The sequence below is a fragment of the Agelaius phoeniceus genome, chromosome 1 (assembly GCF_051311805.1).
Source record: "Agelaius phoeniceus isolate bAgePho1 chromosome 1, bAgePho1.hap1, whole genome shotgun sequence".
NCBI lineage: Eukaryota > Metazoa > Chordata > Aves > Passeriformes > Icteridae > Agelaius > Agelaius phoeniceus.
Genome location: NC_135265.1, coordinates 114,163,760 through 114,190,386, shown reverse-complemented (window position 1 = coordinate 114,190,386; position 26,627 = coordinate 114,163,760). Strand labels below are relative to the sequence as shown.

Here is a 26,627-nt window from a genome sequence, read left to right as displayed (position 1 = left end):
TTACATTTATAGCAAAAGTGTTTGATAAGTTTCTCTAGTAGAAGCTGACATTTTTCTATTTGTGCAGAGCATAAGAAAGTGTCATCTAAAACCATCTCTTTTTTAAGACTTCTTTTTATAGTTCCAAATGTCAGTGAAGCATGTAAGTTATATCAGTATATCTCTTTACAATAAAACTCAAAACACACAGGACATATATTTAAACCTCTCTGTAGATTTCCTAAACTTTTGACCTCTTGTCATCCCAGATTAAAATGAAATTGAATAAACCCCCCACTCGGGTAAGGCCACGGGCCTGACTTCCAAATGCCAATCATGTCCTGGGTTGGATCAAAAGCAGAGCAGCCAGCAGGACAAGGGAGAGGATTCTGCTCCTCTGCTCTGGTGAGACCCCATCTGCAGTGCTGCATCCAGCTCCGGGGTGCCACCAAAGGAAGGACTTTGACCTGTTGGGAGTCCAGAGGAGGCCATCAAATTGATCAGAGGGACGGAGCACTGCTCCTGTGAGGAAAGGCTGAAAGAACTGGGATTGTTCAGCCTGGAAAAGAGAAGGCTTCGGGGCGACCTGATTGTGGCCTCCCAGTATCTCAAGGGAAGGAAGGAGGGAGGAAACACGGGTCAAGACTGTTTACAAGGGCATGCGGGGACAGGGTGAATGTGTTTAAATTGAAAAAGAGTAGGTTTAGATTAGACACTAGCAGAAAATTCTTTAGTGTGACACTGATAAGAAACAGGTAAGGTGGCAAGATCTTGAACACATCCCTGGAAATATTCGGGGCTGGGGTGGATCGAGCCCTGAGCAGCCTGGTCTAGCGGACGGTGTTCCTGCCGTGGGCAAAGGGGCTGGAACAGGAGCCCTCCCGAACTCCTCCACCCCAACCACTCCCGCTTGCGTCCGCCCGGGCCCGCGCGCCGCCGCCGCCGCTTCCGCCGCGCGGTCCCTCCCGCGCGCCGCCCCCTCCCGGCAGCCCTCGCGCCGGAAGCGGCTGACGACAACAACAAACACCGGCGGCGGCGGCGGCCGCCCCAGGCAGGGCTCCCCCGCTCCCCGCGGCCCCCAGCCCGCCCCGCCGAGCCGCCTCTCCCCGCTCGCCGCCTCTCCCCGCTCGGCCGCGGGCCCCGCCGAGGCGCTGCGCGCCCCCGCGGAGCCGCCGGGCCCGGCCGCGCGGCGCGGGGGGGGGGGACGCGCCGCCACCGGCGCAGGATGAGCGGCGCTGCCCGCGCGGGACCCGGGGGTGAGTGCCGAGAACTGCCGGAGACGTGCGGGCTCCCCCCGCCGCCCCGCTCAGGCCCTCCCAGCCGCGGGGAAGGCGGGGACTCCGGTACCGGGAGGGCGGCCTTGGCGAGGGGCGGCGGTCCCGGCGCTGGGCGCGGGGCTGTACCCGTGGGGCGGGCGACAAAGAACTGGGAGGCGGCGGAGCGGGGGTCGAGGAGGACCGGGATCATCCCGCGGCCGGAGCCGGTGCCGGGGCGGCGGAGTGACCCCAGCGCAGCTGCTGGGGGGGTGGGGCGGCGGCTGCCCGGCGTCAGAGGGGAGCAGCGCCGGGCGGGCCGGGGTGCTCCTGCCTGCCCAGGGCTCCGCTGCCAGGGCGAGGGATTCGCGGTGAAGTTACTACAAGGAATGACTCAGCCTGGCAGCGCCTCCGTGCTCGCCGTCGGCGGCGGTCGGGCGAGCACGGTGCAGAAGCGTTGAGTGTTTACAAACGTTGTTCTGCCTCTCCCTCGGTTGTTTACTTGGTCCTGCTCCCGAGGAAGCATGTGTCCTGTAATGAACTGTCCCTTCGGTTTTTTCTTACGGCTCTGTAGTAGGCTTGCAGGATGTTCTTTGGATCAGTGCTCGCTTTTCTTTCTCACTGACCCCCAAAAGTACTGGCTGCCAGTGATCCAGAGGTAGAAATACAAATATGAATGCTGTGAGAGTTAAATGAGCTGACCTTTGTAATGTTCGTGTTTCATACTTAACATCATCTAGACATGAAATAAAAAGTCATGTCTGCTCCCAAGAAATGCAGAAATGTTAGTTTAGACCTCATATGACCATAGCTTTTTTTTCTCTTGTGTCATATGTTTTTGTCTGAAGTAATTACATGGTATGTCCTGGCCATGAGCCACTTCTTGTGGTTCATATTTTAAGCTTTCACCTTTAATTCTTTGTGGGGAAGAATGAGGAGGTTGAGGTTTGGTCCTTTTTCCTTGTATTCACATATATGTGTGTCAGAAGTAGTTTGTGCTGTTGGGTTTATGGAAGGACTTACACTTCTGGAGGTGTCTGTTTAACTGTATGGTAAAAGGTACCTCAGCAATGCTGGAGAAATGGCAAGGATGGAAAAACATGTTTCAGACAGCTAAATTTTATACAACTGAGAAGTATTGTGAGGAATAACACTATAAATAGAATCAGAATTATAGAATGGCCTGGGTTGGAAGGCACCTTAAAGATCATCTAGTTCCAACCTGCCTGCCAGGGGCAGGGACACCCTCCACTAGACCTGGTTGCTCAAAAGCCCATCCAACCTGTCCCTGAAGACTTCCAGGCATGGGACATCCACAGCTTCTCTGGACAACCTGTTCTAGTGTCTCACCATCTTCACAGTAAGGAATTTCTTCCTTATATCCAATCTAAAATTATACTCTAAGTTTAAAGCTATTGCTCCTTGTCTTCTATACATACCCTTCTAAAAAGTTCATCTCCATACATCATGGAAGTACTATGTAATAATAGTGATAATGAAAACGTGCACTATTATGGTATATTTCCATTGTGAATTTTAAGACTATTTAGTATGTAGTACCTTGGGAAATTTTTAAAAGATGAAGCACATAAAGAAATGACGTTACTCTTATCCTGTGGTCTAAGACAAACTTTTGTGCCAAGAAGCAAATATTAACAAGAAAGGATTTCGACATTCTAGCATTGTTTATATTAAAGTATGCAGAGGATGCATTTGTACTTACTCTAAATGCTGCCTGGAACTTAAAATGGCTTTATTTTATTATGTTGAAAGTAGTAAAGAAAATTACTTGCTGAAGAACATGTAGTAAGGGACTTCAGCTATGCCAGTTTTAGAGCAGGAAATGCAAACGGGTTCTATTGGGATAGTGGATTACTGTAAGATAGACCTAATTGTGCTTTGGAAGTCCATTATTGTTGTCCACTCTGTACAAGTAGCTGTTTCTTTTGTAGATTGTAAAATAGTAATCTATCTTGGCCACAATTGTGTTGCTCTAGGCTTGTGCTCAGCACAGATTTGGGTTAGTAGTTTCTGAGATCGTGTCCAAGGGGCTGTCTCTCTCCCCTTGTCAGGTTACTATATTTATAATTAGAAGTGTATGCAGCAGACTTGTGCTCTGACTGGAGAAGAGGGCAAGGGTTATTTTGAGGTCTTTTGTGGTGTCTGTTTAAAAAACGGTGTGTCCCTGCATGTTGTCTGAACACAGCTGTTACGTGGCCTTGCAGAAACTAAGGCAGAAAACAATTTCTAAACTGAAATTCAGTTATTTTGTTTAAATAGGGGACTGAGTGTATGTTGGGGATAAGGCAGTAGCACAAGTTGATTTGTTTTTGATAAGAGTGGCAGTTACAGTGGAATCACTGGAAAGAATTTTTCTTTATGTTATCAGTGTGTCCTTATTTGCTTTTGAACTAGCAGTTACTTTCTGTGAGAGAGTGGTGTGAGAGTCTTGAGACTTAAATTGCCCAGGATGGGTTCATTAGCATGTTGAGGTAAAGGGGAAACTAGTTAAAATGAAAAACTACAGTGTGTGTTACATGAGCTACTTCAGTCATTTGGATAGTGCCCAAGCAGTCATGTGTCTCCTTCTGCATTTGCAATATTGCTCAAGAAAGTTGTGCTCCTGATTTTTGGTCCACATCTCAGTGACATTATATGAACGGTTTCTGAAGATGAGGAGGGGTAAAAACAATTAATACCTTACCACTTTCAAGGAGCCTATTAATAGGTAGCATTCTGGTGCAGAGTTGCTAATCAGTATTACTGAGTAGCAAACACTTGATTACAAGATGCCAGCTTACATAATAATATTGTATTATACTGCAGGATGTGATTGAATGCAGTGATACCAAACACACCAACAAAAAATCATTAATATGTAAATTACTAATCCAATTGCAAAAATTACAGAGTGCCTGTTTTCTAGTGCCTGATTTGCCAGAGTAATGTTTTTGGTGTACAAGTTGAAAGATCTTCACATGAATTGCGTGTTGTAAAAGCCTATAGCACAATTAATGGTGATAAAGAAATTGCTAGCAATTATTTTTGTGAGCTAATTAACATTCTGTGGTTACTGAGACAGTCACTTGTTTATTTATGAGTTAATTCATCGTGCAGATCCACTCTTTATTTTGTTTTAATTTAAATTTTAGTATTTTTAATGTAGTTCAGTTGAAAGATAAGTTGGAAGACATCATGGCCACAAAGCAACTCTAAAATTTTTTCAATTTGTGAGCAGGGTTAGAAGTGGATATGCTTTGTGTTTTCTAATAGGATTCAAGCATAACTATATTGTTAATAATACATGAATAATTTTTCAATACTAGTTATTGGAAGTTGTCAATAGAAGTATCTAAACAAATTAATTGTTACCACATTTATGTTCATAGGTTGAGACAGGGCTGGTCAGGAGAAAAACCAAGGCTGTCAGGGCAGTTCTTGCTATTCTTGTGTCCATCTCCAAGTGTATATTTTCCTTTAGTTGTTCAGGTTTGCTGTCCATGGTTCAGAAGGTTTCTGAGCTCAAGCAACAGCTTAGTGTAGCTTTTTATGTCCATCCAAGATGTTGACAGTTTCTTTTGGAAAGAGATTTTGCAGCTGGGCCTGCTGTCTTTATCGCATCAAGGTGAAACGCTTATGGTGTGCTATATATAAAGCTCTGGTAGTTTGTGCATCTAGAAAATAAACTGTGGTAGAATGTGGTGGACTGTTTGCTATGAGTTAGTACAAATAAGTTAAAAAAAAGGCTTGTTTGAGTGCTGTATGAATTTCTTTCTGACCTGTGTAAATTACTTGTTAATGGAAAGTAAAATGTGAAACTGCTTTGTTGAGTAGTTGGGTTCCAAGTGTCCTGCATCTGTCTTGTTGTGTAATGCTATAGGATCAATGAGAAGAGTGGTGAGTGAATATTTCAGAGCAGCTCTGCCTAAGTCATGTTCTAAGGATATTTTAACTGACTTCAGAACGTGGACGTATTTTCTCTTTATGAAATAACTCATGTTTTCTTACCTCTTAAGACTTTCTTTTGAAACAGAATTTTTGCCTTTTCAGGAGAGTAGGAAAGCTGTGGTGGCAATAGTGAAATAGTGTGTTCAGTATTTTGATTGCCTGTTGCTTTTATTTGGAGGGGTTAGGTGGAATTAGTATCTGTATGATACATCAATCTTCATTATTTTTTGAAGATGTATTTGACAGGCCAGTATGCTGTTTTCTTTTTGAACAGATTGAAAACTGTATGCATTTTAGAGGTAGAATGCAGTATTGGAGAACTAATTATAGGGAGAGTTTTACTTACATCATAGATTCAAAAAGTCATACCACCCTCAGCAAAGCAAAAATATAAATTCTGTAAGAATTGCACTTTGCTGAGGTCTGATTTTTGAATGTTTGAGGTAGCTGTTTTTAAGTTCCCAACTTCTATTTTGATTTAGTTCTATGATTGAACATGTTATGCTCTTTTTGTGTTATAGTTACTGCTGCAGTACTTTTTGCTCTTTATCATTTGAATAGTGTTTTTTCTGATATTGCAGGGACTTTCAATGTCAGTGGTTTATCTTGAACTTTATTTTGAGTTTGTTGAGGCCAAGTAGCTGTGCTGGTACATCAAAAGTGTGAAAATTTGACCCTTATTTATTGTAGTTGGTTTAGGATAAACAGGTTATACTGACAAAATGCTGCTTTTGTTTATATAGTTATTCTTCCATCCTCCAGAGTGTGTATTTTTATTAAATTCAGATGAAGGGAAGATTCTTACATAAGAATATATTGTGTAACAGGACTAGAAGCTGTCTTCTAATACATTCTGCTTATGTTGTAAGTGTTCTACTAGTAAATTCAAGATGACTTCTCTATTTAAAAATATTCTTCACAAGTACTTGTGTAGTCTACTGATTGAAAGAAACTTGATTCTCACCCAGTGAATGGTTTGAAAATATGACTCAAAATTCTCAGTTCTTTCTGAATGAAGGGGGGGAGGGGTAGTGTGTAAACTTTCCTTTTTAAATGAAAGGCTTGGTGGTAAAATACCTGTACATTTCAAAAAGCAAATGTATTGTGACAGCATTTTCACATGCATGTTATGGCTCTAAACAGCACAACCAGGGTTCAATAAGGCAGGAATATAGTTGTAATACCTCAGTCATTGTAAGTTGTGGTTTTCTCTGGAGTTTCTTTGGTGATTGTATAGTTCTTATATTGGTAAAACTGCCTAAAAGAATTTATTGTTGCACGTTGTTAGCTGTTATAAGCTACCAATGATTTATATTCCAGGAAGGTAAAGAAGGGCAGATGAAGATTAGAAAACACCTTCTTGAGATTAGAGGCAATTTAATATTCTGCAAACTATCCTGCAGTTTTTCTCATTTCTCAGGACATTGCTGTTATCTTCTTTCGCACTGTTGCCAGTAGAGATATGAAGGTGATTTGTAAATGTGTGATATCCAAAAAGAGTTGATAAATTGATCTGAGAAGAATCTCGACATTTCTGAATATATATATATACCTAGGGAGACTGGGGCTTATATCAGCTCTGCATCTTGCTGATGGTCCTTTACTTTCATATACCACTGGAAATAAAAGAAGGTTGATGAATATGAGGAGGTTGGTAGGTGACATATGAGTTATAAGTAACTTAAAAAAGAGAAATTTGATAAATTCTATCTTTAGATCTTGAAAGTTCAAATAATGATTTTATAATTAATGTAGGATAAGAAAAGTTTGAAACAAGTTGTAAAGTTGCAAAGCAATTAAACAGTTTACCAAGATGGTAGAGGATTTCCTTATTACTAGAAAACTTTAATCGTTCTTTTAAAATCTGATTGCTTATGAATAGCAATTAAGGAAGAACCTGTGACTTTTATGTAGGCAGTCAGACTAAATCACAAGAATCTTTACTTGCCTTACATTTCATTATTGTCAGTCTTTGACTTTCTTTTCCATCTGTAGTGTTTTCATTCCTGTGAAGTAAATGCCATTTAATCAGTCCTATGTTCTGTATTTTCATATTTTAAAAGGTTCTGGCCAAGATTTTTCTCTTTTCCATATAAAATAAAGCAAGAAATAAAAAAAAAAAAAAAAAAGTTGCAGCATTAGGATGTTGTATCTGAAGAGGGAAGAACAGGGGAAATGGCCTCTTGGACTAAATTTTGAGAAACTCTGTCCTTGGATGCATCTGTAGTGATTGCAAATTTGTAAGTTATCTTAGCCTGCTTTTTAGGAGGGTACTGATTTGGGCTTTTTTACTAGGTTTCTAAGAAGTGATCTGTTAGTAACTGAGGATGGCAAGGGAGTTAGAAATATGAATGATGCCTTCTGAAAGTTTTCACTTGTCTTCTTAAATGATGGTTCTGATGTTGAGTAACCTCTGTATTCATTGGCTTTTCTCAACAGCCTTAGTTGATTGTAGTTTGTGGAGTTATGTAATGAACCAGATCATGGAACCAATTTGAGCAATCAGTATCCTGAAGTATGGTGTTTCTAACTTATTACAGCAAAGTCATCCAGTTTATTCCACAGATATACAGGTAGTTACACCATTGAAAGTTGATGCAGGGAAAGGAGCAGAAGAAGAACTGGCTGAAGAAAGGGAATGAGTCTGGTGCGCTTTTTGTTTGTGTTCCAGAGTTTGTGTTCTTGTTTGATCAGAGAGAGTGTTAGTGGAAGAAGTGTTGGTGACTTGTCTGAGTTGGGTATAAGAAAGAGTGAATTTTTTGTTGTCTGTTTCTTGCAGAATTGTTTGCCAACACTGGAAGATTTTACATGCTAATTATTTTAAAGAGTATGTACCTACAGGAAGAAGCTTCCCACCACTATGGAGTCAAGTCAGTAACTTGAATAAAACCACCTGAAGCTCCATGTACCTGAGAGTACCAATCTTTGCAAAGAGAATGTATTAGTCTCTGTAATTCAAGGGAGGCTTGTACTCCACAAATGCTCTGAAATGGCAAAATTATACATTTAAAAAAGAAAAATCTGACAAAACCTTCAGTTAACTTTGTCAAAAGTAAGGCGCAGACAGCTGTGGAAAGACTTGTTTCCATCAATTAAAAAGAAAAGAAAGAAAGAGAAGGGATACTTCTGCAGGCTGTGGGCTGTTTCCTAGCAATAAGATTGTCAGAAATCATAGGTTTGTTTTCTGGCTTGTACCTGTTAACTGAGGCACATAAGTTTCACTTTTTATCATGTAAGAAATGTGAGGTTTTGAAAAATAGGGTAAAATTTACTATTGGAAGAGGAGAGCTTTTGTCTGGTCTTTTATATGGGCTGTGTATTGGCAGCTCCTCAAATCAGTGAAAACAGCAATGTGAATAGATGCTGACCATCAGATTTGAAGCTTTATAATCACATCCATATGTATTCATGACCCAGTGCCTGATCATGTGCTTGTTGTCTTATGAACATGTTTGAAACTATCGCGTTCCTAAAATTCAGTGTAAGTTTTGTCTGAACTTGTGAGAAGCTGCATTGTTTTGGCCCGCACCGATTTCAAAGCACTCTTCAATGCACAGTGTTTTCTTACCTGCCCAGATTTGCTTTTGATCTGCTCTTTCACCCTTGATGTTGCTGAGGACTCCTGAAGGCATTGCAGCACCTACTTGGCTGAATGAGGAGCTTCCATGTAATTCAGAGTTGTAGGAGCAACTCTGAATATGATGGCCCATATGTAACTGAAGTATTAGGTTAGTAATATATAAAATGATTCATCTTAAAGGAGGGGAAGGAAGGAAGAAGCCTCTTAGACTATGAAATACTGAATTATTGACTTTGGAAATTCCTCTTTAGTGAATTGGGAAGCAGGGGTTTAGGAATGTGTCTTGGCTGCTCTGCAGGATTGCAGCTTGGCTCTTGGGTTGAGTGGAAAAGGCTTGCTGTGCTGACCGGCAGCTGAGTGTGAGAGCTGTTAAGAACACAGCGACTGTTGGAGATGCTGTAATTAAGTAACCGCCTCTGTGCCTGATGCACATCTCAACATATAAATAGAGCTCCAGATGGCTGCAACCTTACAGATGTCAGGGATTGACAGCCTTTCTTTAAGACTACAGTGTGGCTTGAACATGAGGTTTATAGGCTTTGATACAAGGTGGCGGTGGGAGATAGGATCTCCGCCTTCAGTAATATGTATCTTATGATTAAATGTGGTCTTCTCATGAAATTTATTTTGAAGGAGTAGGAGAATTAAATTATTCTCTGCACCTGGGTCTGGAGGAGCCCTACTACTTATTCATCACACAGCTTTGGGGTGGGTTTTTTTTTTATTTTTTAATTTTTCTTTTAAGTTTTTTTAGTGCCTTTTAAAGCATATTTCCTTTCAACAGTTGGCTATCCAGAAAATTATATGCATTTGCACTGTATTTTAGAAACAGCCATTTCTGTTGCATAAAGCATTACTAAAGAATGTGTGCCCTCACAATGAGGTCATACTTTCTATTCTTTCTATTTCTTCTTCGTGGTAGTAGTAATGTTCTGCAAAATTAAGGTATTTCTGGTTAGATTAATACTGCAACATTAGGTTGCAGTATTGAAGAAAGGTCCTTGAAGCCTACTTTTAAAGAGGATCTTACAACTGACATTAAGAAAGGTGTTAGTTGCTTTAAATTTAGCTTCAGTTTCTTTTTTAATTTTCCTTTGATTTATGTGCTATAAAATACTGTGCTTCTGGGGTCTGCAAGTTGAAGCAAGAGAGCAGTTTTGAGAAGGGCACTTGGAAAAAACAAAGAAAGTGGAGGTAGAAGGCAGGTTTATAGAAGAAAACAAAATGAATTGTAAGGAATATTCTGTACTGGTCTTGTACCTTTGTCTATTATAGAGTTTATTAATAAGTCGAGGTGAAGCAGGAAATCCTGCTCTGAAAGGTGAAATCACAGAAACTGTAGCATCTGAGAGGCAAACCTTAAGATTTGTGGTATGGAAATGAAGCACGATTTAATAACATGGTAATGTGCTCCAAAGTTGACTCCATCTTGAGCGGTAATAAAGGTATATTTGCCTTGAGGGGAGATGTTACCCTGATAAGATATTTACTGAATGATGAACAGCACTTGAGTCTTTTTAAGCATGTCACAGACTTGTCAGCCTTTACCTCAGATGAATTGCCCTTTCAACAGTCAGAAATTCTGTGGTGGTGTCCTGTGAGACTCCTGACCCTGGTAATTGGGGGTAAGGAGACACTGTTAACCTGTAGTGTAGCCTCAGTGCTTCTGCAGTAAGGGAAGTGAAACTTCTTTATCAGCCACACACAGATGGTGATCACACAGAAATATGTGAATGTCTAGTAGCAATGTGAAAATGCAGGCACTGTGTGAACAGTCTTGCCTTGATCAGTTCTGTCTGCTTTCAGGCTTGAGCCCATTTTGACCTGGAGATACACACAAGGGGAAAAGAATTTGGGCCTCTTGGTTCTGTCTGGCCTGGCAGTTGAAGCATTGATGAGTACAACACTTAGCATACAGATGTGGAGCCAACACTTCCCTGCTCTTCCCTGGGAACAAAAAGCAAGATACCATATACTGCTTATGTGTTGCTGTTGTGGATGGAATTTCACACCACTGGGTTTAAAGGAAAACCATTACTTTGGCATAGTTCAGTTTAAATTTTATGGTGTTAAAGAAAAATTTATCAGTATCTCTGTTTGCTCAAGTTTAATTTGTAATCCAGATTATAAAGGAAGTATGGGAAGTGAGATGTCGGAAGCATGAGCGTGAACAATTAAGATAATACAGGGAATTTAATGACCAAAGTGAAGTTGATTAATGTCCCATTAAACCCAAACAGCATAAATGTTGATTTCTGTCTTTGTCCTGCTCTGAATGCCATGATTCAGTGTTTTGAGTTTGTGAAGTTGGAAAGAATTGTACCATGAAACAATGGAACAGTCAACATTAGGTAATTAGAAGTAGGGATTCTGCATTTAAGGGCAGAAATTGATGGTTAATGTAGCCAGAGGATTATATGTAGGGTGGTGTGAAACCTGTGATGCCTCTGCTGTAAATGCAATAAGAGTCTGTAAGCAGACATTAATTTCCTTTTAGAGATGTAACAATGAGCAAATTCTGAACCAAGATACATCTGAATGCTTGTAAACAGCACGTGTTGAAAGTATTGATCAACACTGACTTCAAAAGCAGTTGGTTGTTGAAGAGTTTATATTATAGAAGAAAAGATTGCAGTAATTGCATTGCAGTGTAGAGTGTAGAGCAGTGAAATACGTTGGAACCAGCACAATGTATTCGTGGCTGCTTTTGGTGTTTTATTACCTAATGTGACACTATACATATTTTCAATTAATTGTGGAAGCTTTTTATACTTTGTGCCATTCTTACGTTCTTGTCATCTCATTTATTTTCTTCTATTTATGCCTACCATATTCTGTCTGATCTGGCAGCTGTTAAAGAAAATTTCAAATGTTCAGCTTTTTTTTTTTTTTTTTTGGTATTACTGATAATTCATGACAGTTGGTCATACAGACTTCTATCCCATAGTGTGAAGGATCTAGTTTATATGATAGCATGAATTTAATGCTGCAAGTCACACAGTTTAAACAAATAATCTGAGTGGATTAGTTGTTTGTGGTTTTGTTTGATTACATAGGTAGCAGCTCTGTCTTCAGCAGCTGTCAAATTGTGTAGTTGTTGAACCTCTATTAAAACAAATGAAAATAATTTCAGCTACGTAACATTATAAAAGCCTTGAAACTTGTAACACTACCTAAGAGTTTAAAGCTAAAAATGAATCAGTAGAGCCTGACACTCTCCTAATGCCCTGTTGTGGTAATACAAAGAGAAGAACAAAAAGTGTATGGATATATTCTGTTGTAACTTGGTGTGACTTTCACTCCATGATTATGTTAAGAACTTGTGTTACTGCTGGATGATTCTGGAATATTGGGAACAAACTTAAAGGCTAATTTGTGATATGTAGCTGATCTTGCCTGTAACAATCAGCAATAACCTGACCATTGAAAGAAAAGAAACTTAGGCAACTGTGATAGGTTTTCATGCATACTCCCTGTAACTTTGAACACAGGCAGATGATGTCCAGAGATGCAAGACTAGGGAGAGCTCTCAAAATTAGTTTTCTTCCAAAGCTGTGAAGACAGGCAGCTGGAGAGAGGCAGTTGACATAGTTCCTGCTGAAGGGAGGAAGGACATGCTGCAGCATGTGTTTGTTGGACATCAGTGAATCTGCAGGAAAGGTTGCTGCTTAAGGCATATCTTCTCTGGATCTTTGCTTTACATCATTCCCCTCTTCCCTGAAGTGTTCACTGAAGTTTGTAACAGCCTTGAGAGTAGGTAAATTTAGTGGCATTTTGTGAATTCTATCTTCTTTTTTTTTTTTTTTTTTTAAGAGTAATTTAATACAAGTTTGTCCTACCTGCGTTAGTGGAGTTCTTTTCCCCCAGCATGATTTGATGAGATGTTGGGTAAAGAAACAGCACCTGTTTTTTCTGTCTTAGTGGTTGCAAAGCAATTACAAGGCAAGAGATTCTTGTGTTGTATTCCTGGTTTGTGGCAGAAGTATTTCAGCAGTTTTGTGTTAATGTGCATTACTTTGACCTAAGGCAAGTATTCATAAATTCATTTTGCTCAAGTACAGCTACTGACTGCTGATAGCTAAACAGGAGGAGGACAGTTCAATTACAGTTTTTTTTAATGGTAGCACTTAAGCACACTGGTTATTTCCCTTTTATTGTACCTTTGCTTCTGATAAAACGTTATGTATGCATTTTGCATGGGTTTGATGAGGGAGTGGACAAAAGGGAGGAAGATAATTCTTCTGTTCCGTGACAATAAAATAATTTTTTCATTTATTAAGGTTTTAGAATGTAGGGTGGAGTGTTTTTGATTTATCTGTAGTAGCACAGGTTGTGTAAAATCGTTTACATGTTCTAATGGTTTTCAGGCTTCCACAAGCCTATTTTTAGTAATGGATTATCACCCTTTATAGTGCCTGATCATCTTCTCAGAAAGCTTGCTAGGGCATTAACATGATAGAAATAATGTTTGTTTGCAGTCTGGAATTTGTGCACTTGCTTCACTGCCCTGAGCCCAACAGGTTGTCCACATGTTCTTTGCCAAGGCTCCTTCTGCTTTGGCACTGCTACTTAACTGAACACAGTTAAAATGAACTAGGGTAGCTTAAAAAAGGTCACCTTTGCTGATCTGGCTCATTTTGTAGTTTAAGAAGCAGTTCTGGGAGAGGAAGCCCCTGGCCAAGATGTAGTGACAGTCTGGGAGTGGTAACATCTTCAGTTTATTTAAAAAAATAGAATCAATAAATCTAACACGTGCTTTGAAAGTAGGTGAATGGCTTAGCAAAATAGGTAACGTGTCAGGTAAGGAAGGTGATACTGATTCCTGAAGGAATCTGTGGGAGGCAGCTGCTGGATAAGACTGTTCATTCAACAGCAGTAGCATGTATACCTTATAATGCTGGGTTTTCTTAGATAAATTGCATTGTTAAGACTTTCTCTATTGCTCTCAGCATCACTGTACCAGCATTCTGCACGAGTGCTGAAAATAATTTCAGTTAATGAAAAAGGAAACAGTTCTTTATAGTGAACTAAATTTCTCTCCTTGTAAACACTCAAAATTATGATTAACAATTATTTTAAGCAAAAATGATGAGCAGAAGTATTCAGACATATAGCAGATCTGGGCAGACTTGGAAGTGGAGAGCATTGTTAATTAACAAAACCCCAAACAACTACCACATAATTATTCTTCTGGCATTAACGTACACTGATTTCTGTATTAAATGCAATTATGATCATAAAATACTGACATTTTAGTAATAATTGCATTCTGAATCTTTTCTTTGCAGATCTTCTTCTCTGGCTTTGAACAGCCATGCTACTCCGTTGCCAAAAATCAAGTAAAGTGAATGTGTGCTTGAATTTGAAGAAGGCGGTAGCTCTGTATAATGCCTGAAGGTAATTCTTTCTTTGTCAGAAGTTAAAAAGTTAGAGACTTCTGATGTATGGCAGATGCTGTCATAAATAGTGTTGATCTTAATAATGTTTCTTCTTTCTATGTTTTAGTGAGGTTTAGTGTTATGGTATGGATGGGTAAATGCTTGATTAAAATTCTGCTTTGTGTGTGTCTTGGACACATTCTCTCTTGAATATTGCTTTAGCTTGGGTAGTAATGTTCATATGAAAACTAGGTACTATACAAGCCTTTGCCTTTTACTATGCTTAGATGGAAAAGAGTTTCTTTTTTTTTTGCCATGTGGTCTGTGCGTGGAACATTGTATTATTTAACCCTGGTTTCTAATTCTACCTGGATCACAGTCAAAAATACCCTTTGGGAAAAGAAGAGTGTGCATGAGACTGATAATTCTGAAACAGGGTCCAAAGAATTTATTAACAAAATCAAAAACTTTTACTTTATTCTTGGTGTTCAGCAGTTTTTACCTGTCTAATAGCTTAGTTTGTAGAGTATGTTCTTTTTCTGATTCAAAATGAAGTTGGTCCCACTGAGTACAGTAGAGTTCAGGTGTAAGGACAACAAAACTCTCTTCAGATCAAATTATTTAACTGGTCCTTTTTTATTTGATGTACTTCTGTTTCTGAAACCTTTTCGTAAAAATACGTATTTTAACTAGGTCTACAGTTAAAGCTTGAAAAGCATGAGGATAGCTGCTCTTTTGTAAGCAAACTCTTATGACTTTCTGGAATAAATATTCTCATAAAACTTCTCCCCCCTCCTTGTCTTAATGGCATGTTTGTTATTTTTCTCTGTGTTTGTCAATTTTTCTATGTCTAGACAAAGAGATAAATGCACATTCAGACTAATTTTCGAGTAATATGATTGGACATGGCATGGACACGGCATGTGTGTCCTATTAATATTTCAAGGAAAAAGGGATGACTTATATTACCTGTGTAGAAATTTAATCCAAAAAGTAATTTTTATAATTATATAAAAATATTGCTTAGTGGCTAAAACTTACAGCTTAACTTTCTGTAATTCCTTCCACATAAAAATCTCAGGTCATTAGTGACTGCAGTGCTTGTATTTCTGCAGCAGCTTTGGTAGTGTGGTGGAAATTACTCATAAGCTTCCTAGCTCCTAAGGAGAAGAGAAAAAGGCTCAGGAGTGTGAAGTACTTCAGTAATAGAATCTCAAATTAAAGCTTAGTGCTTTATGAGGCAGGTTAAAGTTTTTCATTTGTCACATACACTGGAAAAACACATGCATAGAGTTACTCATCCAGGTTCTTGTAGGGCACAGGACTGAAAATATGTGTTGAGCTTCTTGCTTGAATACTTCATGTTTGCTATCAGTAACAAAGAAAGAAGCTACAGATTTAGCTAATGCTGATAATAGAAGAAAACATTTTTAAAGCTGTTACTTATTGTAGAGAAATACAAAAAGGAATTTCGCCTTTTTTTCTTTTTCTTTCCTTTTTTTTTTTTTGCCTATGCTTCAATTTCTGAGGGAATAGTATGGATAGGGATAGCAGTTAGCAGATAGACTTAGTAGCTGTAAGTTGAGGAGTTACTAGATTGTATTGCTGTTTGTAAAATCTAAAAAAGATGTCTGGAAATTACTATCTGTGGTTTTAAAAGGTATTTCATAATTGAGAAAAGCCAGGAAATTATCTGGGATGATGGCTTCTGCATTTGGAAGTCATATTTTCTTACATTTTTCTAATTTAGTTTCTTTTATTCTTCTCAGTGTATATTCTCATGTATTCTCCTAACTGTCTGTGTATGCATATGTATGTGTATATGTTACCTTGCCCATGTTTCTGGCAAGAGGAACAACATCTCTGTCTTGGGTAATGAATAAAGAGCTGTGGAATGTGAGCACTGATGTATTCACACACTATATATCTGAAAGAGTGTTTTTGAAAACATATGTCTGTCTTTTTCATAACTCCTGTGAAACTAACTCTTGACATTTTTGTTTCAGTTTCTAAATGATTTTAGCAGTGGAAGTTACAAACTTCAGAGACCTAAAGAAATCATCATGAAGCTATATGTATTTTTGGTCAACACTGGAACTACCCTTACATTTGATACTGAACTTGCTGTACAAAAGTAAGAGAGTAAATTAATTGTGTATTGTTTGTTTTAAATTAAAAAGTGTGTATACTTTTATATAGTAAGTATTTAAGTATTTGGCAGATGAAGATTAGGGGTTTTTTTAGTATGTCATTGTAGTTTTCCTCTAGGTTTTCTGGTATTGGAGTGAATTTTGGTGTGTTTTTTCCTTAATTTTTTTTTATGATTTTCATAAAAAAAAAATTAATTTCATATGATTTTCATTGCCTTGCCAGGTCATTTTGTGTGTGGAAGAGTAGAAAAGTTACTTTCTGGGATAGTGGCAGAGGCTGACCTGCTCCTCACTGAGTGTGGTGTGTTTGGTGATTTTTGAAAAAACTGTCAGAATGACTTCTGATCTTTTGTTCCCTTTTGTTTTTTAATAATATTTTTATGTGGGATTTCTCTAGTAAAGGCTTATTTTTTACTGTCTGGCATCATAGAGGGAGTTCTGGGGGTTGTTCTTGCTCTTGTCAGTACATTCATCCTGAAGAAAATGTGTGCTCTGGAATGTTTCTGGATGCTAAAGAATTGGCGTGAAGGTTTTTGTCTCATGGCTAGATGGGTAAAAGTTGGTTTTGTGCTAAGTTGTAAGGCTCCAGACTATTTTAGATGATTTTATATGTAAACCATGAACTTCTGAATGCCCATCTGCCTGGAGCATGATCAGTATTAGAGGATCATGGTTAAGTCCCAAGAAATTTACTGTTCCTATTTTTTTTTCACTGCATTCTAAAAGCATCTTGTAAATGTATAGATACTTTTTAGAGAGGTTTGTATTGTATCCTTTTTCATTGTTCTCATGTGAAGACCTTGGGGGTAGCAAGGGCCAAGCTCACCTGCTGTCTTCATAGTTTGTTGGTGATGAATGTGTTGCAAGTAATTGGGTAAGAAAGTTTTCTACCATGGATTTTTTTTTAATAATTAATTGTTTCCTTTCTCCTGGATTCCTGTTTGTAATTTTCGTGACTGAAAAAAGACTGTCCAGACTGTTTTTGTGTGCTCTTCTCTAAAGCCAACTGACAGTCAGGCTATTACTGAGCATGAAATAGTGTTTTCAGCCATTCTGTTTCTGCTGGGTCATTTACAGATGTGCCCACCCCCCTGTAAGCTGTCTGATACATTTCAACATTACATTTTTAAATCATGATAAGTCAGGTGCAGCATCTAAGTTGCCATGCCAGGCTCTTAATAGTTTGCTATGGGCCCACTTTTTGCTCAGTTGAATTGTTCTTTGAGAAAGCTTTTCAACAACTGAACCATGCAAAATCAGACTCTTCAGTTGAACAGTGTAACTGCTTATTCTGTATATCTGCATGTATAGACTTGCATTTTCTAGTAAGACTGACTTTATTGGGTTCTTCACCTGTCTCCTTGTACATGGACTGGCCAGGTTATCTTCCTGAAGCCCAGGGAGGTGCTAGGTGAATGGTTACTGTAACACAGCTAGCAAGTGCAAGCTTGCACTCATGAGAGGTTTGTAATGCATTTGTGATGTCATGCTGAATCCTGGTTGTTTTAAATAACAGATCTTTATGATCTTTTTCAAGTAACAGTAACACTTATTCTTCCTGCTAGTTACATAAAAACTGTTGATGCTTATATTATTCACTTTTTACTCTGAAGCTTTTTTATACCTTTGCACAGATGCTGCCACAGTGTGTTATGTTAGCTGGGGTCAGTGACTGTATCAGATTAGTGAATTCTTGTTTACTTTGTTTACAAGTGTCTTAATGACAAAGTCTAGAACTGTCTAAAATATGCAGTAATGTTAAGATGTCATCAGCTAGAATTAAATGTGTAAGACTGGTGAAGGAAGACCAGAAATGGTCTATTGATCCACTGTTTCTCTGTTAAAATCTGTGATATTTATGTTAATTTGTTGTATACATGTTGATTGTTGAGTTTCCTGTTATTAAGTGCTTTATGTACAGTAAATCAGTCAGAGTTTATTAGGTGGAATTGTGGTTGTGTTATGAATAATGAAGTGTTGATAGTCTTGACTTCTAGGGCCTTTTCAAGTCAGCTCTTTGGTCATACAATGAAAATTCAAGGAACACAATATGACTTTTACTGTTGCTATCCTAAATGCTTGGTGTGACTTAATCCAGAATTTCAGCATGCTAACAGATCTGGGAAAAAATATTGCTGGTGACATATCAGCAATGCAGAGACTGTTTTCTTTTATCTGATACTGTATTAATTGGATATCCAGAATGCAACACATCACAGCACTTATAAAATTTATAAATATGTCATTGTGCAGAATAAAAATACTTCTTTTAAAAATGTTCTGCTTAGATACAGACAAGTCACCTGTCTCTTACAGAAATACGTAAAATTTGAGACATAAGTAATCTGATAGCATCAACTTCTCTTCTCATTTTTTTTTCAGTGTGGCTGATCTGAAATATGCAATTCAAACAAAATATAAGATTGCCATTCAGCACCAAGTACTGGTTGTCAGTGGAGGAGAGTGTATGGCACCAGACAGAAGAGTGTGTAGTTACAGTGCTGGAACAGTAAGTGCATGCTGCATTCTTAGTCTAAACTTCCATTTATAGGGGAAGAAAAAGACATAATTAAGGACCATGCCTTAATTTTTAATTTTTCTTCCATAGTTTGCTGGATTTCTTTCATTTGAGAAACAGGTGTTTATATATTCAGCTTCTAAGTGTAGATTTTAACTTGTTCTCAAGACACATTACTGACATGAGGAAATAATTGATAATTAAACAGGAAGTTACCTTTACTCAGTGTTTGGTTTTGTTTCCTTTTTGAGTGTAGGACACCAACCCAATTTTTTTATTCAACAAAGAAATGATTTTGTGTGAACGTCCACCAGCTATCCCCAAAACCACATTTTCAGCAGAGAATGAGATGGAATTGAAAGTAGAAGAATCTCTTATGATGCCTGCAGTGTTTCATACAGTAGCATCACGAACACAGCTTGCTGTGGTAAGTAGATTGTTACTGGATTTGCACACCAAAGGAAAATGTCAGAGGGAAGGCTTGATGTAAAATATGAAATAGTTTCTTCAAAAGGCAGTAAAAATGCTGTATTAGTGATGATATACTCTTCAGAGCCTTTGTCTGAGTTTCAAGGTAAGTTTTGAGAGATGTGCTTGCTTCTTCAGCATGTTCAGAGCTGCTTTCAGAACTGTAGTGTAAGGCACCTTTTGGATGTGTATGTCTGCAGTATTTACAAAACAAAAACGATCAGATTGCTTTGGACCATGCCTTAATGCACTGCCTTATTTTCAGTGTCCTTAGTCTGCCTCAGCCTGAAATGAGAAAAGTAACTTTGGAAGTGATGTTAACTCAAGTAAAAAATTAACACTATAATTTTTAAAAGCATCTTGCCACTCTTCTGTTTTATGCTTATATTTTATGTCTAAACTGGTGAGGAATTAATAAAACAAAGCTTTTTCCCACAGTTCAGGTTGCTTATTATTGAGTACTGCCTCTTACTTGCATATTGCATATATTTACTTGCAAGTTGGTCAGAAGTGCAATTTGATTATTTCTGTGTTGTTTTGATAGGGAAAAGTTGCTCACTGCAATATGGTCAGTAAGATACCAAGTGTGCATGCAGTAAAAACCAGCTGCATGCTCAAGACACTGACACAATGCCTCCAATAGTTAGGTAGATTATATTTCTGTACTAAAAACTGATCTCATTTTCTTTACAAATTTTACATTTAAATTTATTAAGCATTTTTCATATCTCTAAAGATTATTCCAGTGGTTGGCAGCAGGAGAATAGTTATATGGAGCACCTCACACAAAATGAATAGTGATATGTTTTTTGTCTTGGTAAAAAGTTTCTTCGTTTCAGTGACAACTTTAATGCAGTTGAGAAAAACATGTAGCACTTGAAGTGGCTGGGATTTAATACTACAAAGCAGAATTTAGAGAAGTGTGTTAACTGTTGTATAGAGAACAGGGATTTTGGCATCCTGGCCTGTCAGGAGGGGGAGGGTTCTCCTGAATAATGTGAAATAATGTGACCTTGACATACTGTCTGATTTAAGGCAAGGATTGAGTCCCATAGACTCCCTTTCTCTCTCCCCCACCTGTTGACAGTTGGAGCTGACTTTGTAAATGGGGCCTTGAGTTATTAGGTGTCTGTGAGTCATATGACTGTCATAGGCAAGAGTAGATATCAATGTGAGTTCAGCTAAGGAGTAGGAGGTTTTCAGCTGTGCTCTGGTTTTACCAGCTGAAACTGAAAGTACTTTAAAACCATTCTTTGTGAAGTATTAAGAGGAGGTTATAAAAGTAAGGAAGACTGATAGCTTCTAAATACTTAACATTGATTTGATGTGAAGGTGGGGCTGTAGTAATTGCTACAGTCTTTGTGTTTTGTTGAGGATAATGGAAGTGAATGGTGATGATACTCAGTTTCATGTTTCTCACTGTTGATTTATCTGGTTTCTCTGTTCTGTACCCTGTTTTTTGCTCTTAGATTCTTAATTTGGCTTTCAGTTTGGTAAAATTACTATACAACAGTGGAACATATTTAGTCCCTCTGGAGTAAGCTTTTTTTTTAATTCCAAGGTTTTATAAAAAATACACCTATTTAAACTTGAAAAGAATTGTTGGTGCTGCCTAATATTCCCCCTTTGAGTCTGAAGACTGTATTAATTCACAGTGCATGCAAGTTTATTTCAGTATTTATGCCTTTTAAATATGTTACTTAGAAGATCTTTCTAAAGATCTAAATAACATATTTATAGTTGTTTCTGCATTCTGGGTGCAGGTCTATAATACTATTAATATTTAGCTAGAGACTGGAAACTTTATATGGAGAGAGTGATCATGAGTTGATTTGCAAGGAGAAAATAAATCTTTCCATACTTACTGTCACCTATTAGTAGTATTGCAAAACTGGAGGAAGCGGGGACAGGAATTGTCTTTGAACATGGATCCAGGTAGAATGCAGGTGTTATTTTTAGCTTGCAGATTTATTTTCAGGAAGATTATTATTTGTTCCCTACTTTTGACAGTTCTTCCCTGCTTATAAAATTATTATAGTGATGGTATTTGTTTTCTTATTAAAAACTTGGAAATTTATTTAAAGATTAAATTTATTTAAAGATTAAATAGGTAGTAATATTTTTAATCTGATTCACCTTTACATTGACATTTAATTTTATCCAAGATTTTTAATGTTCTAAAGCCACAGGCTGTGTGTTAGGCTGTGAAAATGAATTGAGTACTTCTCTGGGATGTCAGGGGACTGATAAATCCATCATATGTAATAGAAGATTAGTAAATAGTCTGTTGTGATTTTTAGATGTACCAAGGTGTGAAACCTGTATAAAGAAGTATTGCAGTGTTGTACTAAAGTAGTTTTTCATGCTGCCTGCTTGAAGAATATTGAACAGTAATTCAGAAGAAGCTGAGGGAGGACTGCGAATGTGGTTAGAGCATTAATCTTCTCCAAGGTTCACCATAAGCCTCTTGCCTGGGAGGAAGAAGGAACATGGGATATTAATCCTTCTCAAAATTGATTGAGATCTGGGGAGAGCTGGAAAGGCTCTGAACCTCTGTGGTTGTGTGATTGATGTACCCAAAGTCACACTGAGAGTACTCTATGGGAGAGTTCCTACAAAATAATCCAAGCTTTGTCTTTTTATTAATTCTAGAGAAATGGTAACCTGCTTTACCAGAAAAGCAGAATGGCAGTACTTGATGATGGAGAAGTTTTTGCCTGTTGTAATTATTTAGAGCATTTTGATTAATTAAATTTGACTAATTAATATTTACTGCTAATACATGTGCTATTATATGGTAATGTAGTAGGAAAATCAAGGTTACATTCTAAATTATTGCTTATGAAAAAGTCTTACCTGTTCTTGTCAACAACAAGGAGCAGTGATATGTAAATATTAAGGGAATAATATTTGATAGCTACTTGTTTCTATTTAATCTGGTATCTGCTCTGCCCAGAGACTATAGGATATGATCTTTAAAAGCAGACTTGATAGGAAGTTGCAAACATAGAGTGATATATGGCCTCTAATTTTTTTTCCTCTCAGTAAAAGTAGTTCTAGGGTCTCCTTTAACAAGTATTTTTATGAATCTATGCATTGTGGCCTCTTCATCATTTTTTCTATGTCTGTAATTTTTCTATGTCTGTTATTGAATTAAATTATGTTTTTGCTTTCTGCCTTTTTTTCCCATAATCTGTTGTTACTACTCAGGTATGGAAGTCATATTTTAGTTCATAGTGGAGGTCTTGGCATTCTTATGGCCTGTTGCATATATATATTTGTAGGATATAAGTATATGTAAAAGCAGCCATTCCCCTGCCCCCCAATTAACACTAATTTCTTTGAGTTACATAAAAAGTAAAAAAACTGCATCAAAAAAGTTACAATCTTTTTTTAGTTTCATAACTCCTAACCAAAAATTATTCCTGTGTAGAATGTATCTTGCATTTGGTTTTCCATGGTACTGTGTTTGTCATACATCCATTTTCTGTTTCTTTCTGTTTTCACGATTTTAACATCTATTATGGATTTTCTTAAGTTCCTGTTCACCACCTATGATCTCATTATGTAGAATTCAAAGCATAAAGATTAGGTAGCTTTAAAGAAGCTACATCTGTTCCCTTAACTCATTCCTTTACTATTTAAACCGAAATTCTTGTCACGGGTTTTGTCATTTGCAATATGATGTCTTTGTTCATATGTTTTTTTAAAAAGCTCAGTTAATTCAACTCTCTAAGCCTGTTTTCATTTTATGTCTTGGCATTCTGGTTTCTCCTGGGCTAAAAACTTACATTTGAGATGTCTCTGCCTGAAGGGTTCCAGGTTGCCTTTTTTGCAACTAGCCTGGTCTCCCACCTTTCTTGCAGTTGAGCAGTTCTTGCAGTGAGCTGCAGTATGTGGACAGTGAGGTGCTCACAGTGTTTGCAAGAAGTTACGTGCACACCAGCTGAGAAAACAAGCTGTTCTCTACGCAGTATGTTGTGCAATAGGTTGTGTTGTGTCAATCTCATGGTCTTTTAACACCACTACTTAAAATAATTTCTGGTAGCTTAGCCTTTAGGAAAGGATTTTTATTTTTTTTTTTCCAAGTGATCCAACTGAAGTTCCCATGTCATTTGTCTGGGAGGGATATTGAACTTTTTGGGAGCGGGTATCTTTCACACTTCATGGGATGCTGCTACTGTCATGATCAAACTGTCAATTCCTGTCAGTTTTTCTTTGAGAAGTGGAAATGAGGATGCGAAACTGTGTGGTCATTTCATTTGGTTGCGTAAAACCGTGACTGTAGTCATAGTACATACTCATAGATCATTCTCAGTTTAGTTTCAAGCACTTCAGATATTTAAGCCAAGAAGTATAGTCATGCTTCCTGAAAACTGTGGATCTACTCTTTAGAGAAATGTTTTTTTCTACTAGAAAGTTGCTTTGAGACTCTCTGGAAATAATTATTTTAAAATATTAATGTTCTTCATGGTGTGTAGTGTTTGAAATGTGTGGCCAAATCAATTTTGACTGAATTATTTGTCTAATAGTCAGGCACACTTCTGGCTCCTCCTAAAAAGTCCAGATTTCTCTGTAACTCAGATCAGTCTCAATCTTTTGAAGTAATTGATCAGGGTGAGGTAAAATGGGTTTTAGTTTATCCCAAGGTATAATGAAAGATTTACTCCAAGGTAGATCTTTCTAAATGCTACTATAGCAGTTTTTTTGACCTTTGTAACCAAAATTTTAGATCAAGCTTTTAAAAAATTGATCAGAATGAAAAAAGTTGGGTGACTTAAAATCAAGCTAGTGGAAGCTGCCTACTGAAAGGAGAGAAGTTGCCATGAAATATCAGTCTCCCTCACAGTGAAGTTAACTGCTCCAATTACAGGTTTTAGAGACTTAAATGTTGAAGTGTACCTTAATTTAGTAGTTTCATGTTATAGCTGTGTATGTATTAGAGATAATTGTCTTGGTTACTAATTTTGGTAAACAAGGTAACAGTTCCTTGTTGTGAAAACATTTATCTGCTGTTGCAGTGTGTAAGTCTGTGGAATTTTACTTTCAAGGATCATTTCTATTGGTCTGAGGTTGATTGAAACCTGTAAGGAGTCCCTTTTACAGGATTCAGACACATGGCAATAGAGGACTTTGACTTATTTCCTTCTACCACAGGGTTTTAGAAAATGGAAAGAACCCTGCATTTCCTGAGAACTTTTGTTCTTTAGAGGTAAGTCCAAAGACCACTTAAGACAAACAGACCGTTGTCAGATTTTGCTCATTCAGATGAGCAGAATTATGACAGTAGGATGCAGAGACAATCTTGAAATTAATACTAAACTCTTCACCAGTAATTTCTGCTTTAAATAAAACATACTTTGTTGATTCTACTGATTTTTGGTTGAAACCTAGGAAAAAGAATTCATTATAATAAGATTGTTCATCAGAAGAATCACCTACATTTAATTTGTGATTCTCAAAGGAAATAATTCAGCTACACACTCTGTTACAACACCTAGCCAAAGATCAAATGCATTCTGGTGGCCCTTTGGATTTCTTGAAAAATTGGGTCATGAAGATGTCATTATTTACTCTTCAATATAACAGCATGTGGGGATTAGTCTGGGTCTTGGTATTCATGTTCTGCTAGTAGTGCTCTTTTAGATTCTCATTCCAGTGGTGCAGTGAGGCAATTGCTGTTCTAGATATGCTGCTGTACCTCTGTAGGATGATTGTAGCCCTACAAGGCAACTGAAGTTAACTTTTGTGCTCTGTGAAGCGTTGGGTGTCTGCCAGTAAGACTTGAGTGTGTCTGTGAATAGTCAATGACAAAAGCAAGCCTGTTGTTAGGCAGGCTTCCTTTTCTGTGCTGGAGCTGGCAACCCTACTGAGAAGCATTAAAACATATGTTGGATTGCAGGCCTTTATTTCTGTGCTTGATATAATTCAGTTTTTAGACTTCATTTAGCAGAGAGCTGCTTAATTCTTTCTTGTATAGAGCTATACAGTTATATAAAATAAATTGGTCTAGTGCCTTCTAAAGTAGCTTGAGATCTCTCACAAAAATGTTGTCTATGGAAGTAGACAGTGTGTAGGAAGAAAAAGCCACATCACCTGAAGGTTTATTTCAGAATGATGGCAAGATAAGAAAGGTACATTTGTGTAGCTTTTAATTTCATAACTTCAAAGAAAATAGTTAAAGTTAAATTACATAGAAACTCCAAATGATGCAAAACAACTTCTCTGCTGTGTTTTCTTGCTGTGCGCTTTCACATTTTGAAAGCAGGATGACTAAAACAAAACAAATGAAATATTGATTTAACATAGTGTTCTTCTTGTATGCACTAGTATCTGCTTAGTATAATAGAAGTCTGAAACAGTTCTGGCATGTGCACAAATAGTTACTCCATGTGGTTTGACCTTCATTAGAACCATCTGCTTGGAACCTCCTGAATTCAGAGTAATATTCTTTACTATTTAATGTAATGAGCTTATTTCATGATAGAGCTTAAGAAACCAGCATCAAAAGCACTGCTGTGTTTCTGTGGACTCTAATTCCATGCCATGCTGACATAATTCTCCTGTTTGCCTCCTGCCACCTAGACAGAATTTTTGTGGCACATGTAAAAGTAACTTTGAGAGGATGATACAGGATGTTGTTGTAATACCTTGCATATGTGCCCTGAAACATGTCTGGTCATTTGTACAATCTGATTTGCAGTCTATTAGCATATGGATAACTTTGAATACATGTTACTTTAAAGAAACTTTGCTAATGAATTTTGATCTCAGAGTTAGCTCAGAAAAAAAATCTTTTGCCTCTGAGAGACTTAGTATGTCTCAATGCTTATGATTGAGATGATTTATGAACAATATTCATGATGGCTTTCATAAGAGGATTTTAATGTCCACGTCTCCTGTGTATACATTAAGAAGCTGCAGTGTATCTGAAAATGAATACCTGGTTGCATACTTATAAAAATACTTGGAGTATTTTTATATAATAGTTCCTTTGGGCATGTATCTGTTTATATGAGAGATTCTGACACTTAGTAGAATGTCCTCCTGTTACAAAGTTTCTGAAAACTTAAATAGTATTAATTTGCTACTCTGGGAAATACTGTTCACCATTGCATTTCTAGGAACCAGACTGCTGGCATAGGAGCTCCTGTTCGGGTTAACTTTGAGTAAGTTCCCATGGGTTAGACTCTTAGATACAAAGTGTCAGTGCTGGTTTTCAGTTGTGTACCAAATGGTTTCAATTGTGAGGATTTTTTTTTCTACTTGTAACTTCTGTTTTGTGTTTGAAAGTGTTTTGCTGGGGAAACAAGCTTGTTAAAACGAAAATCTTAAATTGGCAACACTTAGGTT

General features: G+C 37.7%; 1 protein-coding gene across 2 annotated transcripts in view; it reads left to right on the top strand.

The window, feature by feature from the left end:
• The first annotated feature begins 963 nt into the window (after window positions 1-963).
• RB1CC1 (RB1 inducible coiled-coil 1) overlaps window positions 964-26,627 on the top strand; it is a 65,867-nt gene continuing 40,203 nt past the window's right edge. For both annotated transcript variants that reach the window (XM_054649846.2, XM_054649834.2), the window contains exons 1-5: window positions 964-1,235; window positions 14,049-14,157; window positions 16,145-16,272; window positions 18,671-18,797; window positions 19,063-19,233. In XM_054649846.2, the coding sequence (XP_054505821.2) occupies window positions 16,202-16,272; window positions 18,671-18,797; window positions 19,063-19,233 (369 nt within the window). In that variant the 5' untranslated portion in view covers window positions 964-1,235; window positions 14,049-14,157; window positions 16,145-16,201. The remainder of the gene's footprint in view (window positions 1,236-14,048; window positions 14,158-16,144; window positions 16,273-18,670; window positions 18,798-19,062; window positions 19,234-26,627) is intronic.